General features: G+C 43.5%; 1 protein-coding gene across 1 annotated transcript in view; it reads right to left on the bottom strand.

Annotated features, from left to right (window-relative positions):
* Positions 1–24,687, bottom strand: part of LOC125171752 (basic proline-rich protein-like) — a 118,271-nt gene that overhangs the window by 73,623 nt on the left and 19,961 nt on the right. The window contains 3 exon segments of the mRNA XM_047868881.1: positions 1,462–1,485; positions 13,219–13,241; positions 15,802–15,806. Coding sequence (XP_047724837.1) covers positions 1,462–1,485; positions 13,219–13,241; positions 15,802–15,806 — 52 coding nt within the window.

The raw sequence follows: 24,687 nt of genomic DNA, 5'->3' as shown, positions 1-24,687 counted from the left end.
ATTCTGTCTCTTCCCTCTCTCTCCGTCCCTCCCCTCCTCTCTCTCTCCCAAAGTAAATAAACTTTAAAAAAAAAAAAAGAAAAAGAAGTTAGTTCAAACATGATTATGCTTCAGCTGCCTTACCTATTCAATGAGGACAATACAGCATGGACCATACAAGATTGTTTTCAGAATTCAGTAAGACACGTAAGACTTCTAGAACAAGATTAGACACATAGCACTTGATCAACATTTATTATTATTATTATTATTATTATTATTATTTATTGTATATGTCTCTATATCTATTGCCCTGCCAGACTGTGAGCTCCTTCTTTTTGAGTCCCTATCTATACTTGCCACATCATAGTTGCTCTTTTCATTGTTGTTATTAAGATGAATATGCATGGGTGATATTCTAAAGAAACGCTGTGACAAGAGTAAAGGTAGAGGAGTGGTGAAATCATTGACTATGGAATCAGATTTGGTTTAAATCGTGGCCCTTCTGCTTGCTTAGACATTGGCTTTGTGCAAGTCACTTCCCCTTTCTAGGACTCAGTTTCCTCATCTAGAAAATGGAACCAATAACCCTTTGCCCACTTCCTCACAAGGTCCATTGTGGGGTTAGAATAAGGACACAGATGTGAAACTGCTTTGTAAACCAAAAGGCACTAATCAAATGTAAGATACATTTCCTATTATTGGAACCATCTGGAAGTTGTTTGGACTTACAAATTGATAGAATCAGTCAACACCTACTTGGCTTACACAAAAAGTGGTTGTTAGGCTTGGGTACTTTTAAAAGCCCTTAACCCTATGCATATGGCAGGTCTTCTCCATATTCACCCCAATTTGAGAATTTTCAAGTTTCTTTCCCCAAAGACTAAGTAACGACAGGAATTAAAAATATAGCTAAGGCTAAAACTTCACTAAAGATTTTCAGTTTCTATTTCCCTTAAGGGAATTTCTAGAGCCCTGGCTAATAGCTAAGTTATTAAACACAGCTCAATTTACAGGGTTTCTGGAGGTGTCAGGAAGCTCAACCTCAGAGGTTACTTTAGGATAATAGGGAGTTTAGATTAAGATAGCTAGTAAATTTGGCAAAGACAGAACCACAGAGATGGCAAGAACACTGGACTGAAAGTCAGAAATCCTAAATTCTAACCTAGTTCTATAGCCTTCTAATTGGGCTATCTTCGCTACCTGGGCTTTAGCTTTCTCAGTAAAATGTGGATACCATACCCCCCATTTCATTAGCCTTTCCCATACAACAAATCACCCTAAATGTAGTGACTTAAAACATCAAGACCTTGTTGATCACCATTATGTGCATTGGTTAGACAGATGCACTCAAGTAGTGTGAGCCCACTCATAAGGCAGCATTCAGCTGGTGGGTCAGTTGGGACCTGGGCCCAGGTAATGCAACTAAGTCTCTGAGTCCCTTTCTTTGTACAGGGTCTTTCAGACATAAGGAGCTAGACAGGGCAGGTGGTGGGGTGGGGGGAGCTTTTCTCCTGGCATGGCATTGTACAACCACAAAAGTAGAAACCATATGGACTCTCAAGGCATAGCTTCCCAGAGCGTCACTTCCTCCATATTCTACTGGGCAAAGCAAGTTATACAGTCAGCCAAGAATCATGTGTTGAGCAAAGAGAATCCACTATTTGATTAGAGGAAGGCAAAGTCAAATTACAAAAAGGGACCTGGTCACAGTGAGGCATGATTCATTGGAAGCCATTTTTGTATCAATCTAACACACATGTGTCCTGCCCCTGGGGTTATTTACAAGCAGGTAAGTTGATATAATTACAGGATCTTCATAAAAAGTGAAGTGTTAGGTCATACAGATGGAAGAGAATTTATTTTTTGTCCTAATATTTGTATTTGTATTACTTAACTGGTCTCAAGATGATCTGGGTTAAGTTTTCAAATTTTGATTCTCTATTAGTTAAGAAAAGTGTATGAGAATATAAAGGAAAGAATCCCAGATGGATGATAGAATATCATCATTTTCCAGGGGTGCCTGGGTGACTCAGCCAATTAAGTGTCTGACTCTTGATTTGGGTTCAGGTCATGATTTCACGGTTCATGGGATGGAGCCCCACATCGAGCTCTCTGCTGACAGCATGGAGCCTTCTTAGGATTCTCTCTCTCCCTCTTTCTCTGCCCTTCCCCTGCTCTTGCTTGCTGTCTCTCACTCTCTCTCAAAATAAATAAATATTAAAAAAAAAAGAATATCCTCATTTTCCAACCTATAATGAATTAGTAGACGCAGGTTTTAAGTATAGTAGCTGCTAACATCACAAAACCCAAGACAACTAGGGATGCCTGCGTGGCTCAGTCAGTTAGGCATCTGACTTTGGCTCAGGTCATGATCTCACAGTCTGTGGGTTCAAGTCCCACATTGGGCTCTACGCTGACAGCTCAGAGGAGCCTGGAGCCTGCCTCGGATTCTGTATCTCCCTCTCTCTCTGCCCCTCCCCTGCTCATGCTCTGTCTCTGTCTCTCAAAAATAAATAAATGTTAAAAAAGAAAGAAAGAAAGAAAACAAGATAACTCGATATGATGTGACCCTGAGGAGGACTACTATATCAGCTGTGAAGTTCTCTTGCCAAAATAAAAAAAAATTGACCCTAACTCTGATCAAGCTTCTAGGTACAACTTCTAATTTTCAGGAATGACAAAAGAAAAAGGAACATGTTAAACCATACTACAAAAGTGCAATCGGCAAAATCCAGACTGGGAAACACTATAGGAAAATAATCTCATTTTTCAATAAATACACTACAAGGGGATAAAAAAGAGGTTGAGAAGAAACACATACATCAAGAGAAACCAGTAACAATGTGTGGGACTTATCTGAGTCCAAATAAACTAAAAAAGTACGGCATTATGAGACAACTGGAAATTTATAAACTGGGTAATTGATGACATGAAGGGATTAAAGCTAATTTTAGGTGTGAGCTGGTATTACTATTACATCTTCTTAAAAGACTCCTTAGCTTTTAGAATACCTATGAAACTATTTACCTGGGAAATGATACTATAGCTGAGATTTGTCTTACAGAGTGGGAATAAGCGGATGATGTTACAAATGAAGCAAGAATGCCCACAAGGTTACAACTGTGAAAGTTACATAGTGAGTACACGGGCATTCATCACACACTTCTGGCTACTTTAGATCTTTGGAATTCTCCATAGTAAATACATTTTTTTTAAGAGTGGGACAAGTAGGTGGACAGCGCTGGGTTCAAATAGCAGCCCCAGGTCTCCTCTCCTTAACTGTATGTCCTTGAAAAAGTAATTTCACTTCTCTGAGCTTCCATGTCCTTACCAATAAATAGGGATACTCTCCCCTCGTTAGTTTCCCATGAGGCCATGAGCGCCAAGCCAAATGAGCTCACAAATGCAGAAGTATTTGATAAACCATGAAGGGCTACCCACATGTAAGGAACTGTTTTTGTCACCGTCACTACTGACCTTGAAACTAATTTGGATCCGTTGGCACCTGCTGCCCCCTTAGTAACAGTAGCTCTTCACAGTTGGTCTGCTCCCATGAGAAATCAAGTGCAATGGGCTCAAAGAGCTCTTTGAGCTCTATGACCTGGCTCAAGGGTCTGATGATTATTTCTTAAAATCTCATCTCTTGTCTTTATCTCAAATCCAACTGGGGAGAATTTCTGCTTTGGGTCAACATGGAGTAAGAGACACTGGATTTATTCTCATCCATATGTTTTCATATGTAGTATATGTTTCATATGTACATATATGGTTTTCATATGTGTGTGTGTGTGTATATATATATATATATATATATATGTATATATATATATATAGGTTTTCAAGAGATGTGAGAAATAAACAAATTGAGTCCCACGATTTCCCAGTTGACTGCCTTGAAAGAGTTTTCAGACAAAAAAGGAATAAAAGACATTAAGATTAGAGAGTAAAATTGACTTTATTCACATATGACACCATCATCTATGTAGAAAATCCTATAGACTTTACCAAAGAAAAGCTACTAGAAATGAGTGACTTTAGCAAAGATGGAGGGTACGAGATCAATAATACAAAGATCAATAGTATTTCTATATACTCGCAATGAAATATCAGAAATTAAAATCATAAAAAGATAACACTTCCAACAGCATCAAAAACATAAAATTTTTAGGGATGAATCTGAAAAAGCTGTGAAATACCTGCATACTGAGAACTGCAAAACACTGCTGAGCGATGTTAAAGGAGACCCAAATAAAGAGATTACCACAATCGTTAAGGCAGATGGCTCAGTATGAAGACGTCAATTCTCCCCAGATTAATGGACAGACTCAGCACTATCCCAATCAGAATCCCAGCAAAATTTTTTAGGTAAATTGGCAAACTGATTCTAAAATTCATATGAAAATGCAAAGATTAACCAAAAACAAGTTTTTTTAAAAAAAAAAATTTTTTTTTTCAACGTTTATTTATTTTTGGGACAGAGAGAGACAGAGCATGAACGGGGGAGGGGCAGAGAGAGAGGGAGACACAGAATCGGAAACAGGCTCCAGGCTCTGAGCCATCAGCCCAGAGCCTGACGCGGGGCTCGAACTCACGGACTGCGAGATCGTGACCTGGCTGAAGTCGGACGCTTAACCTACTGCGCCACCCAGGCGCCCCCCAAAAACAAGTTTTAAAAGGCAGAACAAAGTTGGAGGACTTCCACTATCCGATTTCAAGACTTATAAATTTACATTAACCAAAACAGTGATGTTGGCACAAAGACAGACACATAGACCGACGGTACAGAATAGAGTCCAAAGGTATAAGGACACAAACAATTATATGATTTTCAATACAAGTGCAAAGGGTATTTGGTCAAGAGCCGTCTTTTCAACAAATGGTGCTAGAATTAGATATGCATGAGCAAACAAAACATTCTTGAGTCCCTACTTTGTGTCATAAACAAGGATCCGCTCTAAATGAACCACAGACCTAAATGTGCCACCTGAAACTATAACATTTCTAGCAGAAAAGAGGAGAAAGCCTTTGTGACCTTGAATCAGGCAAAGATTCCTTAGATCCAACACCACACAGCACAAAGATAAAAGAACAAAACAGACTGCTGACTGTAGGGGTCGCTCTGCTGGCAAAATAATCACCAGGCGGTCTTGGAGAAAAAGCGAAGCTTTTCATGAAAATTCCTAGGCTAAAATCTTTATAGCTCCCTAAAGAAAGCTAGATTCATGTGGGTTTTCTATTATTCCTCAGAAGCAGAAAGGCCATATCTGAAAAAAATAGCTCCTTTTAGTTCCTTTTTTTAGACCCAAATCCAGAACTTGTCTTTTTTGCGTTGGTTTTTGGCTTTTATCACCACCAACCCTTCTTGTCCATCCTCTTTAGAATTCTTTCTCTGCCTTTTGAGAATTAAGAACTATTGTTCAGGCTTTGACAACTTCTTCTTACCTCCAGTATCCCTGCTCCAACCATTTTTATGTAACCAGCTCTGCAAGTACCACAGACAAGGTACTGAGTGTGTTTCGGTCTCAGAAGAAAACAAAGCGATGGGGCACCTGATCTCTAACGCCTTTTTCAGCTCAGATCTGCTCTTATTCTCAGATTTCCAGGAAAAATGAATCAGCAGTAAAAGAACGTGAATTACAACGAGGGTTACAGTCAACAAAGTACCTCTAGAATGCTGTTACACACACGCACGTACAAGATGTTTTTCCCCTCTACTCCCGGATTGTAACCACAAATAGGAGTGACCGCTTGCTATTACCCAGATCATTAATTCACTTGAATACAAGGCACACTGGAATGAAGCCACATTGGACTTAGACAGGTCTGGGGCGTCTTGTCAAATAGCCAATCATACATGCGCTTAGCGCATGCCTTCATTCATTCATTAAACTAATATTTCCTAAGCACTTACTATGCCCAGGTGCTCTGCAGGGTAATAAAGATACAGTGCTCCCATTCTGGCAAAGGAGACCCACAGAATGCTCCTCCCTGCAGTGCGTTTACACATGTCCCTTCTGTCTGGGATAGTCCTGTTCTTCTCCCTTCCCCTGGCCCACTCCTGGTTATTTCCTTGCATCCCTCTATTCCTTTCCTTCTTTGTCCTTGACATCACCGATGCCCACGTTATTCATCACTGTGTTCTCAGCACACTTGGCACAGTCCCAGGAGAGAGCAGATGCTTAGTCAACACATACAAACTAATGGAATGAACAAAGAAACAGATCAAGGGGGCATAAATGGATGGGGAGAGGAGGGATTGAAATGTCCCCTGCAAGTGTTGGGTTTAGGTAAAGACTGCGGTAGGTGAAGGATGAAGACAGTAGGCAAGAAGGCGTCTCTTCTTCAGCCCATGATGTCGTATCCGGGAAATAGTCTCCTAACTGGTCTCAAAACTTCTGCTCTCTTCAACTTGACAGGCTGAGTTATTGTGCTATAAAGTCAGCTTACAACACGTCACTTAACGTCTCCAAAATGCAATGGACTCCCTAAGGAAAAACAGCCAAATTCTCCAGCATGGCGCCACCCTCTCCCCACAAAAGACCCGGCTTTCTACCATCTGTCTGTATCTGTATCCCCTCTAAATCATTTCACAAAGCAGTCACGATGACCTCCTCCCCACTGACCAAACACACCCTGCTCTTGCCGACTTCGACACGCATCCTGTCCTTCGTCTTCCCTCTGCCGAAGCTCTCATCTGATTCCAATGTAACTCTGATGCCCTCCTCTCTGTGGAAGCTTCCCTGGTGAGCCCTCCTTTCTCCCCTGGATGCATCTCTCCTCCCTTCTGCTTCCACTCCACATGCTTCCACTTACTTGATGTGCAGAAGTCATTCTTCTTTTTTTTTTTTTTTAATCTTATTTATTTTGAGAGAGAAAGAGACAGAGACAGAGCATGAGTCAGGGAGGAGCAGAGATAGGAAGAGAGAGAATCCCTAGCAAACTCCATACTGTCAGTGAAGAGCCCAACATGGGGCTCGAACCCAAGAACCGTGAGATCATGACCTGAGCTGAAATCAAAAGTTGGATGCTTAACCGACTGAGCCACCCATGCACTCCAGAAGTCATTCTTCTTAATGTCATAGTTTATATCTACATATCTTTCAGCAGCTTATGAGCTCTGCTAGGTTACAAGCAGCCCAGAAGCTGCTCGTGACATGGTTTAAGTGCTCAGTAAATGTCTGCTGGATTACATGTTCCAAAGCATCTGCACAGGACATCCATTTCTACTGTCCCTTGCTTCCAGTAGTGGGTCACTAGGAAAGCATTGATATCGTCCTCTCAAAAACCAGACAGCAGCCTTCTCTCCAACTCTGATAGCTTGTTTATGCATTGAATATTTACTGAACACTCACCATATTTTAGCCACTTTTCTAGGCACTGGGAATACAAAAAAAAAAAAATCCTTGCCTTGACGGTGCTTATATTTAAGTGAATAGGAGACAAACAATAAATAAGTATAATACGAAGTACATCAAGTGGTGAAAATACTATGGAGAAACATAAAGCACAAAGGGGGACAGAGAATACATGGCATGCTACAGGGCAGGGGTTCCAGCAAGGTCTCTAATAAAAGGTGACTTTGGAACAAAGACTCGAAATAAAAGAGTGAGGAGGCGGATGCCAGAGTACGGGGCATCCCACGCAGAGGGAACATTCACACCACCAGATGCAACAGGAATGCCAACAATCCAGGTGAGAGAAAACCATCATCAGGGCACCTGGGTGGCTCAGTCGGCTGAGCATCTGACTTTGGCTCAGGTCATGATCTCACAGTTCATGGGTTCGAGCCCCACGTTGGGCTCTGTGCTGACAGCTCAGAGCCTGGAGCCTGCTTTGGATTCTGCGTCTCCCTTTCTCTCTGCCCCTCCCCTGCTCCCATTCTCTCTAAAAATAAATTTAAAAAATAAATAAAAATAAACATTAAAAATTAAACAAACGATCATCTGCCCCAGAGTGACATGTTTAAGGATCAAGGCTAAGGCCAGTGTGGCTACAACACTGTGTACTTTGGGGGACAGTGGGATCAGACAAGATATGATGGGTATGAGAGTATGCAGAGGCTGCAAGGTACCTTAAGGACCTTCCCTCTGTGTGAGATGGGAAGCCACTGGAAGGTTTTGAACAACAAAAAGAGATCAACTGGCATGTGCTTTAAAAATGTAATTTAGTTGCAGTGTTGGAGCAGGCAGGAGGGGAACAGAAACAGAATCAGACAGGGACCCATTGGTGCAATACTCTCAACAAGAAATAATGGAGTTTCAGGACGGAGTGCTGGCTATCGTGGGTAAGAGGTGAACAAATTCTGGAGGTGTTTCGAAAGCCCTTGCAGGCAAGCTAAATGTGGAAGTAGAGGACATACAGAGAAGGCAGTATGATTTTTGGCCTGACCAACTAGATAGAAGGGAGTTTTTTTTCCAGTTTTATTGAGATGTAATTGTCATATAACATCGTGTAAGTTTACGGTGTACAACAGGATGATTTGGTACACATTACCTATCGAGAAGGATTGCCATGATCGGATCACTTAACACCTCCATCACCTCCCATAATTACTTTTGTGTATCGGGAGAACATCGGAGATCTACCCTCTCAGCGACTTTCACATATCTGATACGGTACTGTTAACTACAGTTGCTGGGATGTACACTGGATCCCCAGAACTTTCTCATCCTGTACCTGAAACTTTGGACGCTTTCACCACCATCTCCCCATTTCCCCCATCCCCAGGCCCTGGCAGCCACTTAGCATAATGCCATCAAAGCCCATCCGTGTTGCCACAAACGGCAGAATTTCATTCTTTCTCGTGGCTGAATAATATTCCATGCTGTATAAACATGTATATTTAATAGATATATCACATCTTTCTCCATTCATCTGTAGATGGACATGTAGGTGGTCTCTATGAGTGATGGAGTGAAAGCTTGTTTGGGGGAACATTCTAGAGAGAAGTGGAGGAGTGGAGCTCATGACAGAATGTAGACGGAGCTGCCATTTGTCTTTGTTTAGCGTCGCAATCCCAGTCTGCACTTGCAGACCAGTGTTATATCCAGTTAAATGTGTCCCAGTCTGGATGATAAATTATATAACAATTCTAAGTACAGACAACTCTGTCTAGGTATCTATCAACATACTCAACCTATTTGTCCATATAACAGTGCACTTCTTCCTGTTTGACTTCCGAGAAGTCACATGGCTCCCAGTCCAAAGAGCCAAGGCCTGGAGGACTCTCCCTAGGATGATCATTTTTAGTGGTGGCAATACAGTAGAATCATCTGGAAACTAGGGCCCTACCCTCAATAATTTTAATTCATTCCACCTGAAATAAAGCCTGGGCCTGTTTTTCCTCTAGGAGATTCTAATGTGTGGCCAAGGAGCGGAGCCACTACCCTGATTAATGAAGAAGCAAGCAGCGAGTGGGTCTGATAAGGTTATCATACACCACTCTTTAGAAATCTGTCCAGAATCCTCCTTCCTGCTCATCCTCTGCTCAATGCTCTTGTTCATATGGTCATCTTCTCTACCTTGGGCTATTGGCATTGCTCTCCAGATAGTTTCTTTGCCCCTGAGCTACCCATCTCCAGTCCATTTTCTCTCATATGAACAACTTATTCCTCTCAACGGACTCTGTCCTTCCTTTAGACATCTGATGTCGTTTGACGGACTTGAGGTTAACGTTCAGATTTCTTAAAATGTCATTCGAAGTCACATCAGTGCTCAAGAGTTGCACCGTGAATGAGGAAGGAATAAATGGGCTCGGACCACCAGGGTAAACAGAGGCGTGAACAGAGGATGAGTGACAGAACCGAGCAACATGGGCTTGAATGGGGGGCTTTCAAAGTCCCCCCAGAACTTGAGCAATCTACGATAGTAAGGAATTTCTGACTCGACACGAAGTCTGAGGCACATTGTGCTCATGCAAACCTTACCTGGATATGAGCTGGGGTACAGGGAGGAGGGGGAAGTAGGGAGTGAGAGCCCTCATCTCTCACTCGTCCCCACCCCGCCATCACCTATATCCCAGTCGCACAGAGAAATTACACTTGTTCCCCAAACAAGTCGCCCTCTCTCGCCTCCAGCCTTCAGCACAGATTATATCCTCCTCCTGGATTGCTCTTTATCTCCCTTCTGCAACGAATTAATTTACACTCATCCCTTAGACCCTGGCTGCATGATAAGTCCCGCTGGCAAGGTTTCCCTGACACCTGTCACCCGCTTCCCCACCGCCTCTACCAAGCCTGGATCGAGGGCCTTTCCCGCACCTTCCCTCAGCACACCAATGGTCACTGTACATGTCTATCTTCCCAGCTAGGCTGCAGGGACCACATCTATCAGTTCAAAGCTTAATAACTCCTGGTTGAATAAACACTACTATGAATTCCATCTAAAGGGTTAGGGGAAATACCTAACATAAGCCCCCCCAAAATCACAGGTGCACAACTCTCCTCTGACATGCGAAGCCCCAAGGATGGCACACCTAACCTGGGCCTTGTTTTGCCTGGCCCCCATCGGTGGACATGTGCTTCACTTTGGCCCTGGTGCCTGCAACGTATGATTCATGCTGAAAGCACATCTGAAACTCTCATCTTTATAGCTCTTTTCTGAGAAAATTACCCAATCTGGCAGTCCTTCTGGCCCCACTCGACAGATCACAATAAGCCAGGCCAGATGGGAGGGGGGGGGAATGAACTCCACCATCAAATTGTCCAACGCCTGAAAAATGTTGGCTTTGGAATGATGCAGGCCCTCTCTTGTGCACGGACTAGAAACGGAGAAGGTGTGCCCTGCCAGGCCAAGGCAGTGAGGTCTCTGTGTTCCTGGCTGAGGCCCCCAAGCCAGCTCTGTCTCCACAGCAGAGCTCCCTGCCAGGTGGGGCGTCACAGCTGCGGAATCAGAGACGTTGTGCAAGAAGAGAAAGAAGTTTCCAACTCAGCGAAAGGACTCTTGGAGAGCAAGCTTGGGGGAGAGCGGGAGTCCCGAGCGAGGCCAAGAATCATGAAATAAAGTCCACGTGGCAAGAGCTAAGGACCTTAGCTGCAGCAAGGTCTAGAGGGAAGCGAACGAGCAAAAGTCAGGGGGGAGAATGAGCGTGGTCAGAACACACAAGGAATTCCAGTGTTTCCTTACAGCCTGCTGTTTGTTGCAGAACTTTCTACGGAGTCAGGTTGTGTATTAATTTATTCACCAGGCATTTATGGGGGCCTTTGTACTTAGCTCACTTGATGTGCACAACTACCCTTGCTTCTATTATTATGGCCATTTTAGAAATGAGGAAATTAAATTTCAGTGAGGCTCACAAGTGATCAAAGTGGGCTTTATGCCCAGGGCTTGTCTGATCCAAAGCCCCTGTTCTGGCTTGGAGCCCATCCCGAACCCCCTCGTGGGCTGAACGACCCTGAGCAAAGGCATTCTCTCTTCCCTCATCTATAAAACGAGGGTGCTGTAACCACCGACACCATCTGTATAAAAAAATCTGGTCAACCAGCAGGCATCATGCAAATCTGAGTTGCATGTATTTGTTTATTTGCCTGCTTGTTTCTTTATATTTTTTTTCATTCTGCAACACAGCCTACATAAGACCACACACAGTAAAATAACACCGTCCAGTAACGTGAATACCAGTGCAGATGTACAAAAGAGATTAGTTTCTCCGCCTGATAAATCTTCACGGAGAAAGACTTCGCAGGCACAAATAAAACCCAAGGAATCCAATCTCACATTCATAAAATCATTCATTCAACAAACCCTTCCTAAGCCGCCGCATTGGGCCAAACCCGAGTGCAGCATATAAATCATGAATAAAACACAGTCCCTGCCCTCAAGGATCTCAGAGCCTAGAAGAGAAAACAGAGTAATAAACAGGCCACTTTACAAGAGTGCCCAGCACTACAGGAAAGAAAAACACAGCAAACTGCAAGTTTGGGGAGTGACGGAAGGGCACCTAACCTGAGAAAGCACTCCTGGAGGCAGGAACTTGTGATTTTCCGCCCCGCCCCCTCCCCGAACGAACTGGATTCTGGGGGTGAAAGAAGAGTGGGGAGGAGTGGGTGTGTGAGTTGGCAGGTCTCTGGAACTGCAAATAATTGGCCTGGCTGAGGCTTAGAGGTGTAGGGGAGAGTGGGCTACATATGACGAAGTTCCTCAAGCTACGGGAACTCCCCTCACTGTGCTCACGAGTGTCCCCATATCCAGAGCCCAGTGAGACATCAGAGAGTCTTCCAGAGCCTCCGAGGGCCCTGTGCCTCACTCAGATCCATCAGCTTCTCTAGCCGCTCCTACAGGTAGGCCTTAACGACCTCGTAGCTACGCCACATCTCACTTCCCCTACAAGCAAAGACAGGCAGCCCAAAGCTGCCTAGATTATGCCCATTCCCCTTAGCTAAATGCTTCAAGCCCTAAGTTAGACCGGGCCACCTTCAAAGCCTGGCATAGCCACTTACTCGCTATACAAACTGGGCAAGTAATTAATCTTCTTGTGCCTGTTTCCTCATCTGTGAGGAGGGGTGACAGCATCTACCGCATGAGGTTTGTGTGAAAATTCTATGAGACAATACAGGGGCGCCTGGGGGGCTCAATCGGTTAAGCGTCCGACTTCGGCTCAGGTCATGATCTCACGGTTCGTGAGTTCGAGCCCTGTGTCGGGCTCTGCACCGACAGCTGGGAGCCCGGAGCCTGCTTCGGATCCTGTGTCTCCCTCTCTCTCTGCCCCTGCCCCACTTGCTCACGTGCTCTCGCTCTCTCTCTCTCTCAAAAAATAAACATTAAAAATTAAAAAAAATAATAAATGAGATAATACAAAGAACAGAGAGCAGCACCTCATACACAGCAATGATACAACGTTAACTATCATTATAATAATGACCCAAAGCATCAACTTCTACAATTCCAGCCACTTTATTTTTAACTTCAATTATTTCCAGGGACAGGGGGAAATATGGATGAATAGTGAGAGTGAGAAGAAAACACAAGAATCACTGATTAACATAGGGAAAAAACACAAAAACCCACACCGTAAAGTCTCACATGGCCACTATGGTCGAGTTTCAAGTTTGACGTCCAGTTTCCTGGCAGCCAAAGCAAAAAAGGAGAACCAATTCATAATTACTTTCCCAGAACAGAACTTCTGAAAGAACTCCTCCCTCTGGCTTCACACAGGAGGCGCTACGTGAGGAAGCGCACAATATTCGCAGGGCTGTGTGGACCAGTCTGCTCGGGCCACCATCACAAAGCACCAGAGACCGGGGGGGGGGGGGGGGGGGGGGCTTGAACGACGGACACTTATTCTCTCACAGAATATTCTCGTCACGGCCTTATTCTGGAGGCTGGAAGTCAGAGATCAAGGTGTCGGCAGGATTGTTTTTTCTGAGCCCTCTCTCCTGGGCTTCTGTAGACAGCCTCCTGGCTGCGACTTCACATGGTCCTCCCTCTGTGTGTATCTGGGTCCTAATCTCTTCTTATCAGGACAGCAGTCATAATGGATTATAGCCTACCTGTAGGACCTCATTTCACCTGGATTATCTCCTTCAAGGCCCTATCTCCAAAGACAGCTACGTTCTGAAGTTCTGGAGGTTAGGACTTCGACACAGGAACTGAAAGGGGACACAGTTCATCCCACCCAGTGTCTCTGCCTCAAAGGCAATGAAGACATAACCCCGCGTGATTTTGCACAAGATACCCTGAGGATGCTTCCACTGCACTCCTGATGGCTCAGCTTGATTCCAGAAGAGAACCCAGAGCATCCAGGGAGGTGAAAAAGTCATTTACATTCCAAAGATCTTTTGGGAAGATCACATCCCTCAGGCAGTGCCGGGAGGTGAAGGTGGGGCAAGAGAAATGGAGCCCCTGCTTCTAGCGGGGAGCCTGGAGTGCATTCAGTCTTAGGTATTGGCAGAGGCTCTCAAAGGTAGTGTTGTTTTGAGGCAGGTTGCTCTAACAGTAATGTGCGGCTAAGACAAAACAGGGAAAGCAGTTAAGAAAGGGCTGCAACTACCCAGGGTCAAAGACGCAGATCTAAAACTGGCTTCACAGAGGCCACGGTTAAGAACACGGTGTCTGCAGCCCAACTGTGGCAATTCAAAGTCCCGCTCTACCATTTACTGTGTGTGGGATCTTGAGCAAGTTATCAAGCTCCTTTGTTCCTTGGTGTTTCCCCCTTTGTAACATGGGAATCAAAATAGTACCTAATCCCGCAGAGTCGGCATATGGATCGAATGAGAGTAGCGTGATCAACCCTACATGATATACATGTGGGGTGGGCCGGTGGGGATTCAGGAAGGCTTTCCAGTAAAGGTTACCTCTGAGCCACCTCAAATAAAGGAGGAGTTGGTCAAATGTATCTGAAAAGAGAGGAACTTCCCGCCTTAGGGATCAGCCTTACAAAGGCACCTGCATCCTGTTCAGAAAGCCATGGCGTCACTATGGATGGCCACAAGTATGCCCTCCTCCTCTCCTGTAAAGCACAGGTTAGGACAGCATTGCCCCGCCTTTATCCTGAAGGAAAGTCAATGGATCTTATGACACGGTTCAGATTTAACAAGCCATCCCGGAGGCAGGGATAGCAAATGGGGGGCTGGTGCAACACGCAGGCAACGAGGCCTGGTACAGGGGACCAGAAAGGCAGCCGTGCTGGTCTCCATTGACCTGCATACAGAGCAATTTGTCTGACTCCATGTAGAAGGGGAGTTTGTGGTCCAGCCAGTGAGGGAACCATCAGCCTGGCCTCGTGTGATCTGCCGTGGCTTTAGTCTCATCTTGTAGCTATTGGCTGTGAGGAATTATTCCACAGATCCATCATGGTAGAAGGCTTTGCCCCAATGAAGTATTTTGGATCCATTTCAAGGTCATTTTCACATTTCAAGGAAATTTTCCTCTTGTTTTTCTTCCAGCCCAGGCCAGACTTCAAAACCTCCAGCTTTTCAAAGCACTCCAGCTGGGGTGGGGATTTTTCCCTCCTGTATTTTTTTCCTCCACAAATGATAGGCCATCAAAGAAGAGACAAAGAGGAAAAACCAGTGACTGTTGGCATAATTCTGCACCATCCACACGGAAGAGATCTGGGGCTGGGGTGGATAGGGAAAGCCACGCAAAATAGATGGGTGATGATGTGAAGTCACCACATCAAAATTCGTTCCACGGATCTGAGCTATCGTATTTTGAGAATTCCAGTGTTCATCTTCTTAAGCATAGGAGGAGAAGATCCCATTTGAGCCTGCGCCACCATAAAAGAGCTCCGTAGGAAACGTGTTGGCAAAATGACAGTAATAGCCATGAGAGAGGTTTGTTCAAAACCTACTCTGAAGATTAAGAGGTACAAACTTCCAGTTACATTGTAGTAACATCCAGTCATATTACTTCCAGTCATGTTGCAATAACTTTGTACAGAGACAGACAGTAAGTACACGCTCACTTACCATGGTGAGCGTCTTACAGCATATATAATTGTGGAATCGCTATGTTGCACACCTGAAATTAATATGCTCTTGTATGCCAACTACACTTCAACTAAAATAGAAAAGAGTGCAAGTTAAAAAAAAATTACCTCGACGCTTTTCTTTAAGATGTTTGTACACAACAATCTCTTTCACAGTGATTTTCATATTATTTAATCAGCTTTGGCCGAGAGCAAGTCACAGTGATATGGAGGCAGAGCTCGTACACAGGTGCAATGACATCAGGAATTATTTTTAAAAAAAAATTTTTTTTTAACGTTTATTTATTTTTGAGACAGAGAGAGACAGAGCATGAACGGGGGAGGGTCAGAGAGAGGGAGACACAGAATCTGAAACAGGCTCCAGGCTCTGAGCTGTCAGCACAGAGCCCGACGGGGGCTCGAACTCACGGACCGTGAGATCGTGACCTGAGCCGAAGTCGGCCGCTTAACCAACTGAGCCACCCAGGCGCCCCAGGAATTATTTAATTTCTATGTAATGAAGTAGAACTCAGACCAAGTTGAAGTTCTATCACTTGCTATGTGATCTCGAGCAAATCCGACAACTTTCTGAGCCTTGGTTTCCTCCTCTGTACATTGAGGACAATGATCCCTACCACCCAGGATGGTTGTGACGATTCAGTGGGAAAACTGGCATGTTAACCGATGTTCCATAAATCTCGGTTATTTCCCTGAATAAAGAAATACATGGATTTGGAGCCAATGAACATAGGATAAAGATCCAGTTCTGGCATCTCCCAATTACGTGGTGTTGGACACATGTCATTTGTCTATATTCCATGGAATAGGGGGACAGTACTTTCCCAAATTAAACAGTATGACGTACTTGACATTCAACATAGTCTTTATCCTCTAGAAAGCAGTCTGAAGCGTTGCCTTGCGTTGGAGTTGTAACCTAAGTGAGACCAAGGTGAAGAAGCAACACCGAAGTGAGCGGAAAAAAACACATAGGGGTGTCTGGGTGGCTCAGTCGGTAAAGCGTCCAACTTCAGCTCAGGTCACGATCGCACAGTTTGTGAGTTCAAGCACCGTGTCAGACTCTGTGCTGACAGCACAGAGCCTGGGGCCTGCTTCAGATCCTGTGTCTCCCTCTCTCTGTGTTCCTCTTCTGCTTGCTCTCTCTCTCCCTCTCTCTCTCAAAAATAAACATTAAAAACTTTTTAATTAAAAAAAAGAAATACGGAAACTAATGTAATGTGTAGACTCCTCACTCTTTGTGAGGAGTGGCAAAGAGACGTTCATCCTGCAAAGGCATGTTCATTCCTTCAGTGGATAGGACTTTCTAGAAGGTTTTCAAGCAGACACTGCCATTCGGCACTCCTCAGAAGGAGGAGAAGACATAGTGTCTGCCTTGTTCCTCCTGGTCTCCCCGCCCCATTGATCAAGGTTGACCCCATGGGGAGCCAGTTTCCCACACCTGAGTGGTATCGCTTGGCCCCTGAAGAGCTAATCAGGAAGCCTTTCAACTATCTCAGTGGAAAGGTGGCTCCGTGTGGTCCAAGCAAGCCCAGGCCCTGTGAGCCCAGACAGTTCACAGAGCTCGGTCACCACAGTAGCCTCAGAACACCCCATGCAGTGCTCCACCCTTGGGCAGGGGGGGAAGTGGCATCCATAGCACAGACCACGAGTAAGATTCCAATTTTTTAAAAGATGCTTTAAAAACTTCAATGTGACCTGTCCGTTTTAGAAACCAGCAATCGGAGACCCAGCAAAGGAAACGGACTTCCCCAAGTCACACAGCTGCCATTGGCCAAGTCCCTTATACCTGTGCTCCTCAGATTCTAATACGTTGGTCAATCTACTTGCCAGTCTGGTTACGAAGGAGATTCTGATCCAGGATGTCTGAGCCGAGATGGGGGTTTGTGGACCACTTTTTAAATAGCAAGGCTTTCAACCTCCACGGTCTCCTTGGAAATCCGGACTAAGCACCATATAAAATGAGCCTTGGCATACTTCCTTCTTTCATCTACCACCTCAAGTCAGATTTGTCCTCCTTAACCATCACTTGCACCTGATTCTATCCTGCTTCTGAACTTCTGCTGACTTCACCTCTTATTTTCTCAGTGCTGTCCTTGCTGCCTTGGCCTCGCAAGATGACTTAATACTTCTCTCTTCTTTCTTGGCTAAGATTTTGGCTACCCCAGACAGGCCCACTTAAGCATATCACTATGCTGCCTCAAGTTGCTTTGAGGAAATGCTCTCCCTCTATAACTTGGATCCTCCAGCCCCAGTGCACTCCTCTGGGCCAACACCTCCAACAGGCTCCACCAGCTTCTGTTGTGTGAAAACCACACTGCAGAGATCCCAAATCCTTCATGCAGTTTCTGCTATACCATCCAGCCTTAACTGAAGGGGACTGGTAGGGCATGAAAATATTTTTGTGCTGGAACGCATGCTTGTTTCCAAAAAAACAAAGCTTATGGCCAAACAGGAATACTCTGGTTTCCTAAAAATCACAACCAAAATAGACTTACTTTCCTGTTTACCCTACGTATGAATCAGATTATGCTCCAGAGTGACTGATTTGCTGAATGAGTAACCATAAGCAGATCCAAAATATTTATTAGAGCCTACAATTTTCAACAGCATAGCATAGAGAACAAAATGGCCTAGAGTTAGTCAGCAAAGGAGAAACTGAGTCCTCATAGGGTTGGCCTAAGGGTTAAATTTTCCCACCATATAAGCACCAGCAAATGTTAGCCAGCATTGTATCAGCTGAAACTCTACCCTTTTTACTCACACCCAACAAAGTATATTGGAATGCAAGCAAATGAGAGCCAAAAGAGAAAATAAGTCTTAATAAACTTAAGAAGAATAAAGTCATAAGAAGCATGGTTTCCTACCACAACAGAATATGTTATGGATATAGCAGGTAAACATTTGGGCTAATTGTATCAGGAACCGAGAATTTGAGTATGTGAGAAAAAAGATACGAGTATCAATCCAATAAGGTTAAACTCTAAAACAGTACATTTGGATTGGAAATGATTAGCTTAATCCTGCGATTTTTCTCAAGGTAAATATTGTCCAGTTATGTCCACTAAAAGGGGCTAGAAGCAAACACAACCTCACAGCAGTGAGCATCCCTGGCACCCAAATTGTGGCTTATAAACATCAGTCCCCTCCTAAACAAACAGGGATTCCTCCAAGAAATGGATGATATTTAAGACCCGGAGCAAAAAATTTCCAGGGGCTTCTTGTACCAGAAGGTATGAAAGCTATCAAGGACCACTGATGGTTTGATAAAAGGACTGGTGGCCAAAAAAAGTTGGCTGCAATGTACTGAAACACACTGCATTTAAAAACCCACGTGTTCGGGGCCCCTGGGTGGCTCAGTCGGATAAGCGTCTGACTTCAGCTCGGGTCACGATCTCATGGTCCATGAGTTCGAGCCCGTGTCGGGCTCTGTGCTGACAGCTCGGAGCCTGGAGCCTGCTTCGGATTCTGTGTCTCCCTCTCTCTCTCTGCTCCTCCCCCGTTCATGCTCTGTCTCTCTCTGTCTCAAAAATAAACAAACATTAAAAAAAAAAACCCGTGTGTTCATTATGATATCAACAGGAAAATGAATAAATAACTTCAACATCCTCCATGTTCACCCTTAGCGGTCACTAGGCACCAGCTTGTAACTGAAATCCAGCAATTAAAGAAAGAAAGAAAGAAAGAAAGAAAGAAAGAAAGAAAGAAAGAAAGAAGAAACACTTATCCTACCTTTTTTCAAAGAAAAATGTTTCAGGATAATCAGATATTCACAATTTGTGAGCATAATGGGTCCTTACAGAGTAATTCCAGCCCATAAATGTGAAAGGATGATGGAATTTTAAGAATTGCCACTCTTCAACTCCTAATGAGATAATTCATTCAGGCAAAGATTATCTGTAGATGAAACCATTAGACAAAAGGTCAAAGGGACATTTTAGAATGGAGGTAGCAGGGTATCACCATCTGAAACCCTAGACCAAATTAGCATCATTAACAGTGTTCAGACTTCATTCGACTTCTTATGTGAAGCACGAAGCAGGTGGCACCAACCGTGAAATACTCTTGCAAGAAAACTTGGGCTTGAATTCCATCAAGGCGTTAGAACTAACTTCTAGTTTTACTGTAAACAGAAGGAGAAATCAACTAAATGACACCATGATGAAGCAAATATAGACACATGCAGAATGTGGGACTTTCTGTAAGACCTGGTTCTTCAATAAGAAAATGGTATAAAAAGGGAGGGGTCAGAGAAACGGGGAGTGGAGAGGCTCTTCTAGATTGAAGACAAGAGGTTCAAGAAACACAACCAACGGCAACAGGTGTCGATCTTATTTTGATCCTGATTTAAACAAAAACAGTAACATCCCATTCTTGAGATAAATGGAGAAATTGGAGTATGACACCAAGGCATCAGAGTGAATTCTTTTAGGTATGATGATAACCTTATGGTTAGCTGAGAAAATGTCCATATTCCTAAAAGATGTATCCTCAACTATTCATAAATGAAATGACATATGAGATCTGGGATTCAAAGAAACAACACTTGACTAGGGTTTGGGTGGGAGGAGATGGTGAAGCAAGACAGGCAAAATCCTGAGATATAGATATACCTAGATAGATAGATAGATAGATAGATAGATAGATAAGATATTGGAGTTTATTAAACTATGTTACGTTAGAGTAGTAGTAGGTAGCATAACCTCACCATGTCGGTGTTATGTTTGAAAGCTTTTGTAATAAAAGTACTTTCAAATAACATAGGAAAATCTTAAATCAGACTTAATACACATGTTGTTAAAAATCATTTACAAACTTTGATTTTTTTTTTTTTTTATGAACAGCAAAAACTACCCCGTTGTACCACCCACCACCACGCCAAGCAAGGCATCAACGCTTGTTAACCACTAATGTGTGTGCTCCCTCCCTGCACAACCTGGTTTGAATCAAACGGGTGTACTCATTTGTCACCCGCCAGACTGTGGCTTGGGAGCAAGAGCTGCGTCTTACTGAAGTATGAACCCCAGCACTGGCATATACACAGTGCTCAGAGTAGATGCACTTAATATGTGAATGTTCAGAAGAATCAACCAGAGACTGTTTAAAATGTTGACACCTGGGCATTAACCCACAACTTCTGATGCAGAGAGTCTGTGTGGGTTCTGGGGAATCTTCATTTTTACGAAATTTTCCAGTGATTCTTATGCACATTTTTCAAGCCCACACCTTGAGAGACATTCACTTGTCTGGACCTTATTATTAAGCAGCCATGTAGGACTCAGGGGAGCTGAGGAATAAGTAAAGCCAATAGACAAATGGATGGCAGACAGCTATACTCCTCAGTTTCAGAGGCTCTGATTTCTGAGGTTTAAATAATGAGAAGGACTGATTACTAAACGCAAAGGAATACAGGGCAGCTTCCAATGCGGCATTTGATTTCAATTCTATTTTTACTTAAATGGAAACTTCTGCAGGAGTCGAAAGCAAAGCTTCTTGATTGCAGACAGCGCAGCCATGGATAAATGTAAATCCTAGCTTTCTAGACAGCTTTGTGAGAGGGATAAGGAGCACACGGCACTAACTAGCGTGATTGTACAAGGCATGTGCTTATAATAAGACTTAAACGAACACGGGCTTCCTCTGAGTCCAATTATAAAATTTCTCATTCTCTCCCATCAGCCCCACAAGAGTCTGCTTGAATCAGCTAGCTCACTGGCTAGAGCAATATTGTTTCCATACAATTCCTTATGCCATGCCGCCATACTGTTTCCATACAATTCCTTATCCCATTCCGCCATACTGTTTCCATACAATTCCTTATCCCATGCTGCCATACCGTCAGTGGTGGGTAGTTCATTGCCTCATGAACCTAGAATTGCCCACCACTAGAGTTCAAGTAGAGAACAGACAAATGGTCACTGAATGATCCTTCTGCCAAAGAGATCCCACTCAGGGTCTTCAGGAGAAAGGCCCAAGATTTCCTGGGAACTCTGTTTCCCAGTTGCCCCCTTGTTCCTCCCTGTGTCCATGATCAGCAAATGTTCTGCTTCTGCGTTTTGGCTCTTCTCCCACGTCTCTGCCTGACCAGATCCCGCTCATCTACTGAGCCACAGCCCAAGGATCAGCTGTGTGGGGAAGGTTCCTCTGACTCTAGGCTGATGTAGAAAGTCCCTCCTCTGTTCTCTTATAAGCAGCCTGACCTTACCTCCATCCTAATATAATCAACCATTACATTTTGTTTTCTCTGCCTCATCTGTGTGAACTGTATCTCACTCTGTTGTATTCCAGGTATCTTGCACAAACTGGACACATTACAGATACTCAAACACACTCAATACAACTAACTGAATGAATTAATGAATAAGCTCTTTACCCGCAAGTCTGAGTTACTCCACTAGCCTATTCAAGTGAAGTATGTCCTCAAGTTGAAATACTGGAAACATTTTCAGGAATTTTTAAAATATCAGAGAATTAGAGAAAAGCCATAAGACACGAAATGGATAGAAGTGTTCGTTTCTCAAAAAGCAACTGAAGGTGAATTTAAAAAACCAGGGACAGGCTGATGTGCAACTGATCACTACCAAATTTAGGAGCATTTGAAAAATGAAGAAGTGATCACTGGGATATAAATAGCATTTCAAATCATAAATCCTGACAAATTCTCTGCCATTCGAGCATTTGGCAAATCTTATATAATGTCCACGTGAAAAGAGAAAAACATTAGCTGGAAGATCATGCCATTTAGACAAATTTACACCTGATCAAATTCACGTATTAATGAATGTTTCAAGATTTGTCCGGAGGGAGAGTGCTGTCCTCATTTCTTTGCCTTTCCTGTTTGACAAGTGTAGAAATTACTTGATAAAGATTCATAAGATAAACTTATTAAATACATTCATCCATTCAATGGAAAATCGTTGAGCACTTACTTTGTTCTTCCCCTTGAGAAGGTCACTGCACAGTAAATAGCTCATTATACTATATAATGTGATAGATGCTATCGCAGATTCTGAAGCAGAAGGTCAAGAGGCTGACCTAGAAATCACTACTGTTAAGAAGAGCTCCAGATAATCTTTGTTGTCACCAGACAAGATTTGGGAAACCACGGCAGACAACACAATCAAGTTTAAAAATATCTCTATCCAAAAATGAATGCATGTAATTAAGGTAAAAAAAAAATAACAACAACACTTGAGAATACCTCCACTGGCAGAAACAATGGATTGAAAACTAGGAGACATGTAATGATTAGTGGTATTAAAATATGCAAAACTTGGGCCTAACCAATTAAACAACAATAATGTATGTGATCTGGTGTGACAGTTCTGTTAAAACGCAGGCATATCCCCACACTCTGTAACTTACTATCTTTACTACAGTAGGAGATAAAAATAGAGTATGACCACGGCAATACAATTTCTTTTTTGAGGCGCAGTGTCCTCATCCATGCAGTGGACATAATAATAGGGCCCGCCACAAAGAGTTGTGTAGGATCTCCGGGGATGGAGATCCTACGTTTATCAGATATATGAGTGACTGCCATATTCTCGTGATAGGTTCTGGATAGGCGTGGTTAAGCACTTTGCACCGTGCTTAGCACGTAGTAGATGTACCCGAAACCTGGCAGCTACTCTTATCATTACAAGCCCAGTTATGCTGATCCTGGTTATCCAACCTGCATCTAGAAAGAGAATGGCACCTGCTTTTTAAGGCTCACCGATGGGAGGGTCTGAGCTGGATTACTGTAGTTAGCACATTGTAAATCTCTGCAGAGCTCTTCCCTTATCTAGTGTCATTGAGAGTTCCTGCCTCTCAGGATGATGTCCCTGCTCAACTCCTTAGGGGAATCAAGTGTTTCGAAATCAAGTCACGATTAGTGCCTGCCTAGTTAGACCAGCTTTCACTGAAATGCCTCACGTCTGAACTTCTAAGCATTGTTAGCCCGTAACACACAATCTCGCACTGAATTTCATCCTCTTGGAGTAGAAAGAACGATCAAGATTATTTTAAAAGGTATGAGTTAAGAGCCTGGGCTTTTTGGAGTCAGTCCTGTACTCAAACTCTTACCTGTCTGACCTTGGGAAAGTTATTTTGATGCCTAAGTTCAATGCAGCTGTGAAGACTTAATGCGATTATGTACCCAGCAGGAACTCATGAGCTGGTTGTTAGAAAGTCCTCCAGGTACGGAGCCAAAATTCTCCTTCCTCTCACTCTGTTCTTCCCAGTGTTCTAAAATCTGCCCTCTGAAGGTACGTAAAATCAGTTTACCTCCTATCTTTCCCTGGAAAATCTCTTTAGTTAGTTGAAGAAAGCAATGATGTCTCCCCAGGGTGACCGACTACCCTGGTTTGTCCAGGACTCAAGGGTTCCCTAGGATATAGGACTTTTAGAGCTAACATTGGTAAAGTTCCCGGCAAACCAAGATGATGGGTCCCCCTCCCCTCCTCCCTGTTCTTCCCCAGCCGGAATATCCCCATGGTCTTCAACCATTGCTTTTGTGACACATGTGTGGTCCCCGAATCATCCTATTATCCCTCCCCATAGGCATTCATTTTTTTTTTTTTTGTAATATCCCTCCCTAGAATTTGCCACAAACCAAGAGTGGGACTCATGAGTCATGGTCACATATGAATTTAATGTGCCCAAGTAGTGCCAAATTATCTCCAGAAGGACTACACAAATCTATGCTCCCACCAGCAGTGCATAAGGGTTTCTGATAACACTTGATATTACATAGCTAAAATAATTTTGCCAACCTAGTTATGATGCCAAAGTAAAAAGCACATTTTTTAGTGTCCCACTACCCTGTAGGAGCTGATTGAACTTGATTTCCTACAATTTTTTCTGGTGTTTCTGACATGGGCTGCTGCCAAACTAATTCTCCTCAAACCAGTATTTCTATGTTATATATAAACTTAAGTTCTGGACTTGACATTTATCACTGTAAAATTTTACTTTAATAGTATTAGCCCAGTGCTCTGGCCTATGAAGATTACTCTAAAATCTTTATTCTGTTGTCTAGTTTTTAATCATCCCCTTTAACTTTGGGAGAATAAAAGGAAAGGAAAAGAATGTTAATTCTCTGGGATGCCTGGGTGGCTCAGTTGGTTAAGCACCTGACTCCTGATTTCAGCTCAGGTCATGATCTCACGGATCGTGAGTACGAGCCCTGCATCAGGCTCCAAGCTGACGGTGCAAAGCCTGCTTAGGATTCTTTCTCTCTCTGTCTCTCTCTCTCTCTGCCCCTCACCCACTTGCATACATACTCTCTTTTTCTCTCTCAA

The sequence above is a fragment of the Prionailurus viverrinus genome, chromosome C1 (assembly GCF_022837055.1).
Source record: "Prionailurus viverrinus isolate Anna chromosome C1, UM_Priviv_1.0, whole genome shotgun sequence".
Taxonomy (NCBI): Eukaryota; Metazoa; Chordata; class Mammalia; order Carnivora; family Felidae; genus Prionailurus; species Prionailurus viverrinus.
Note: the sequence above shows the minus strand (reverse complement) of the source record. Positions and strands in the feature narration are given on the sequence as shown.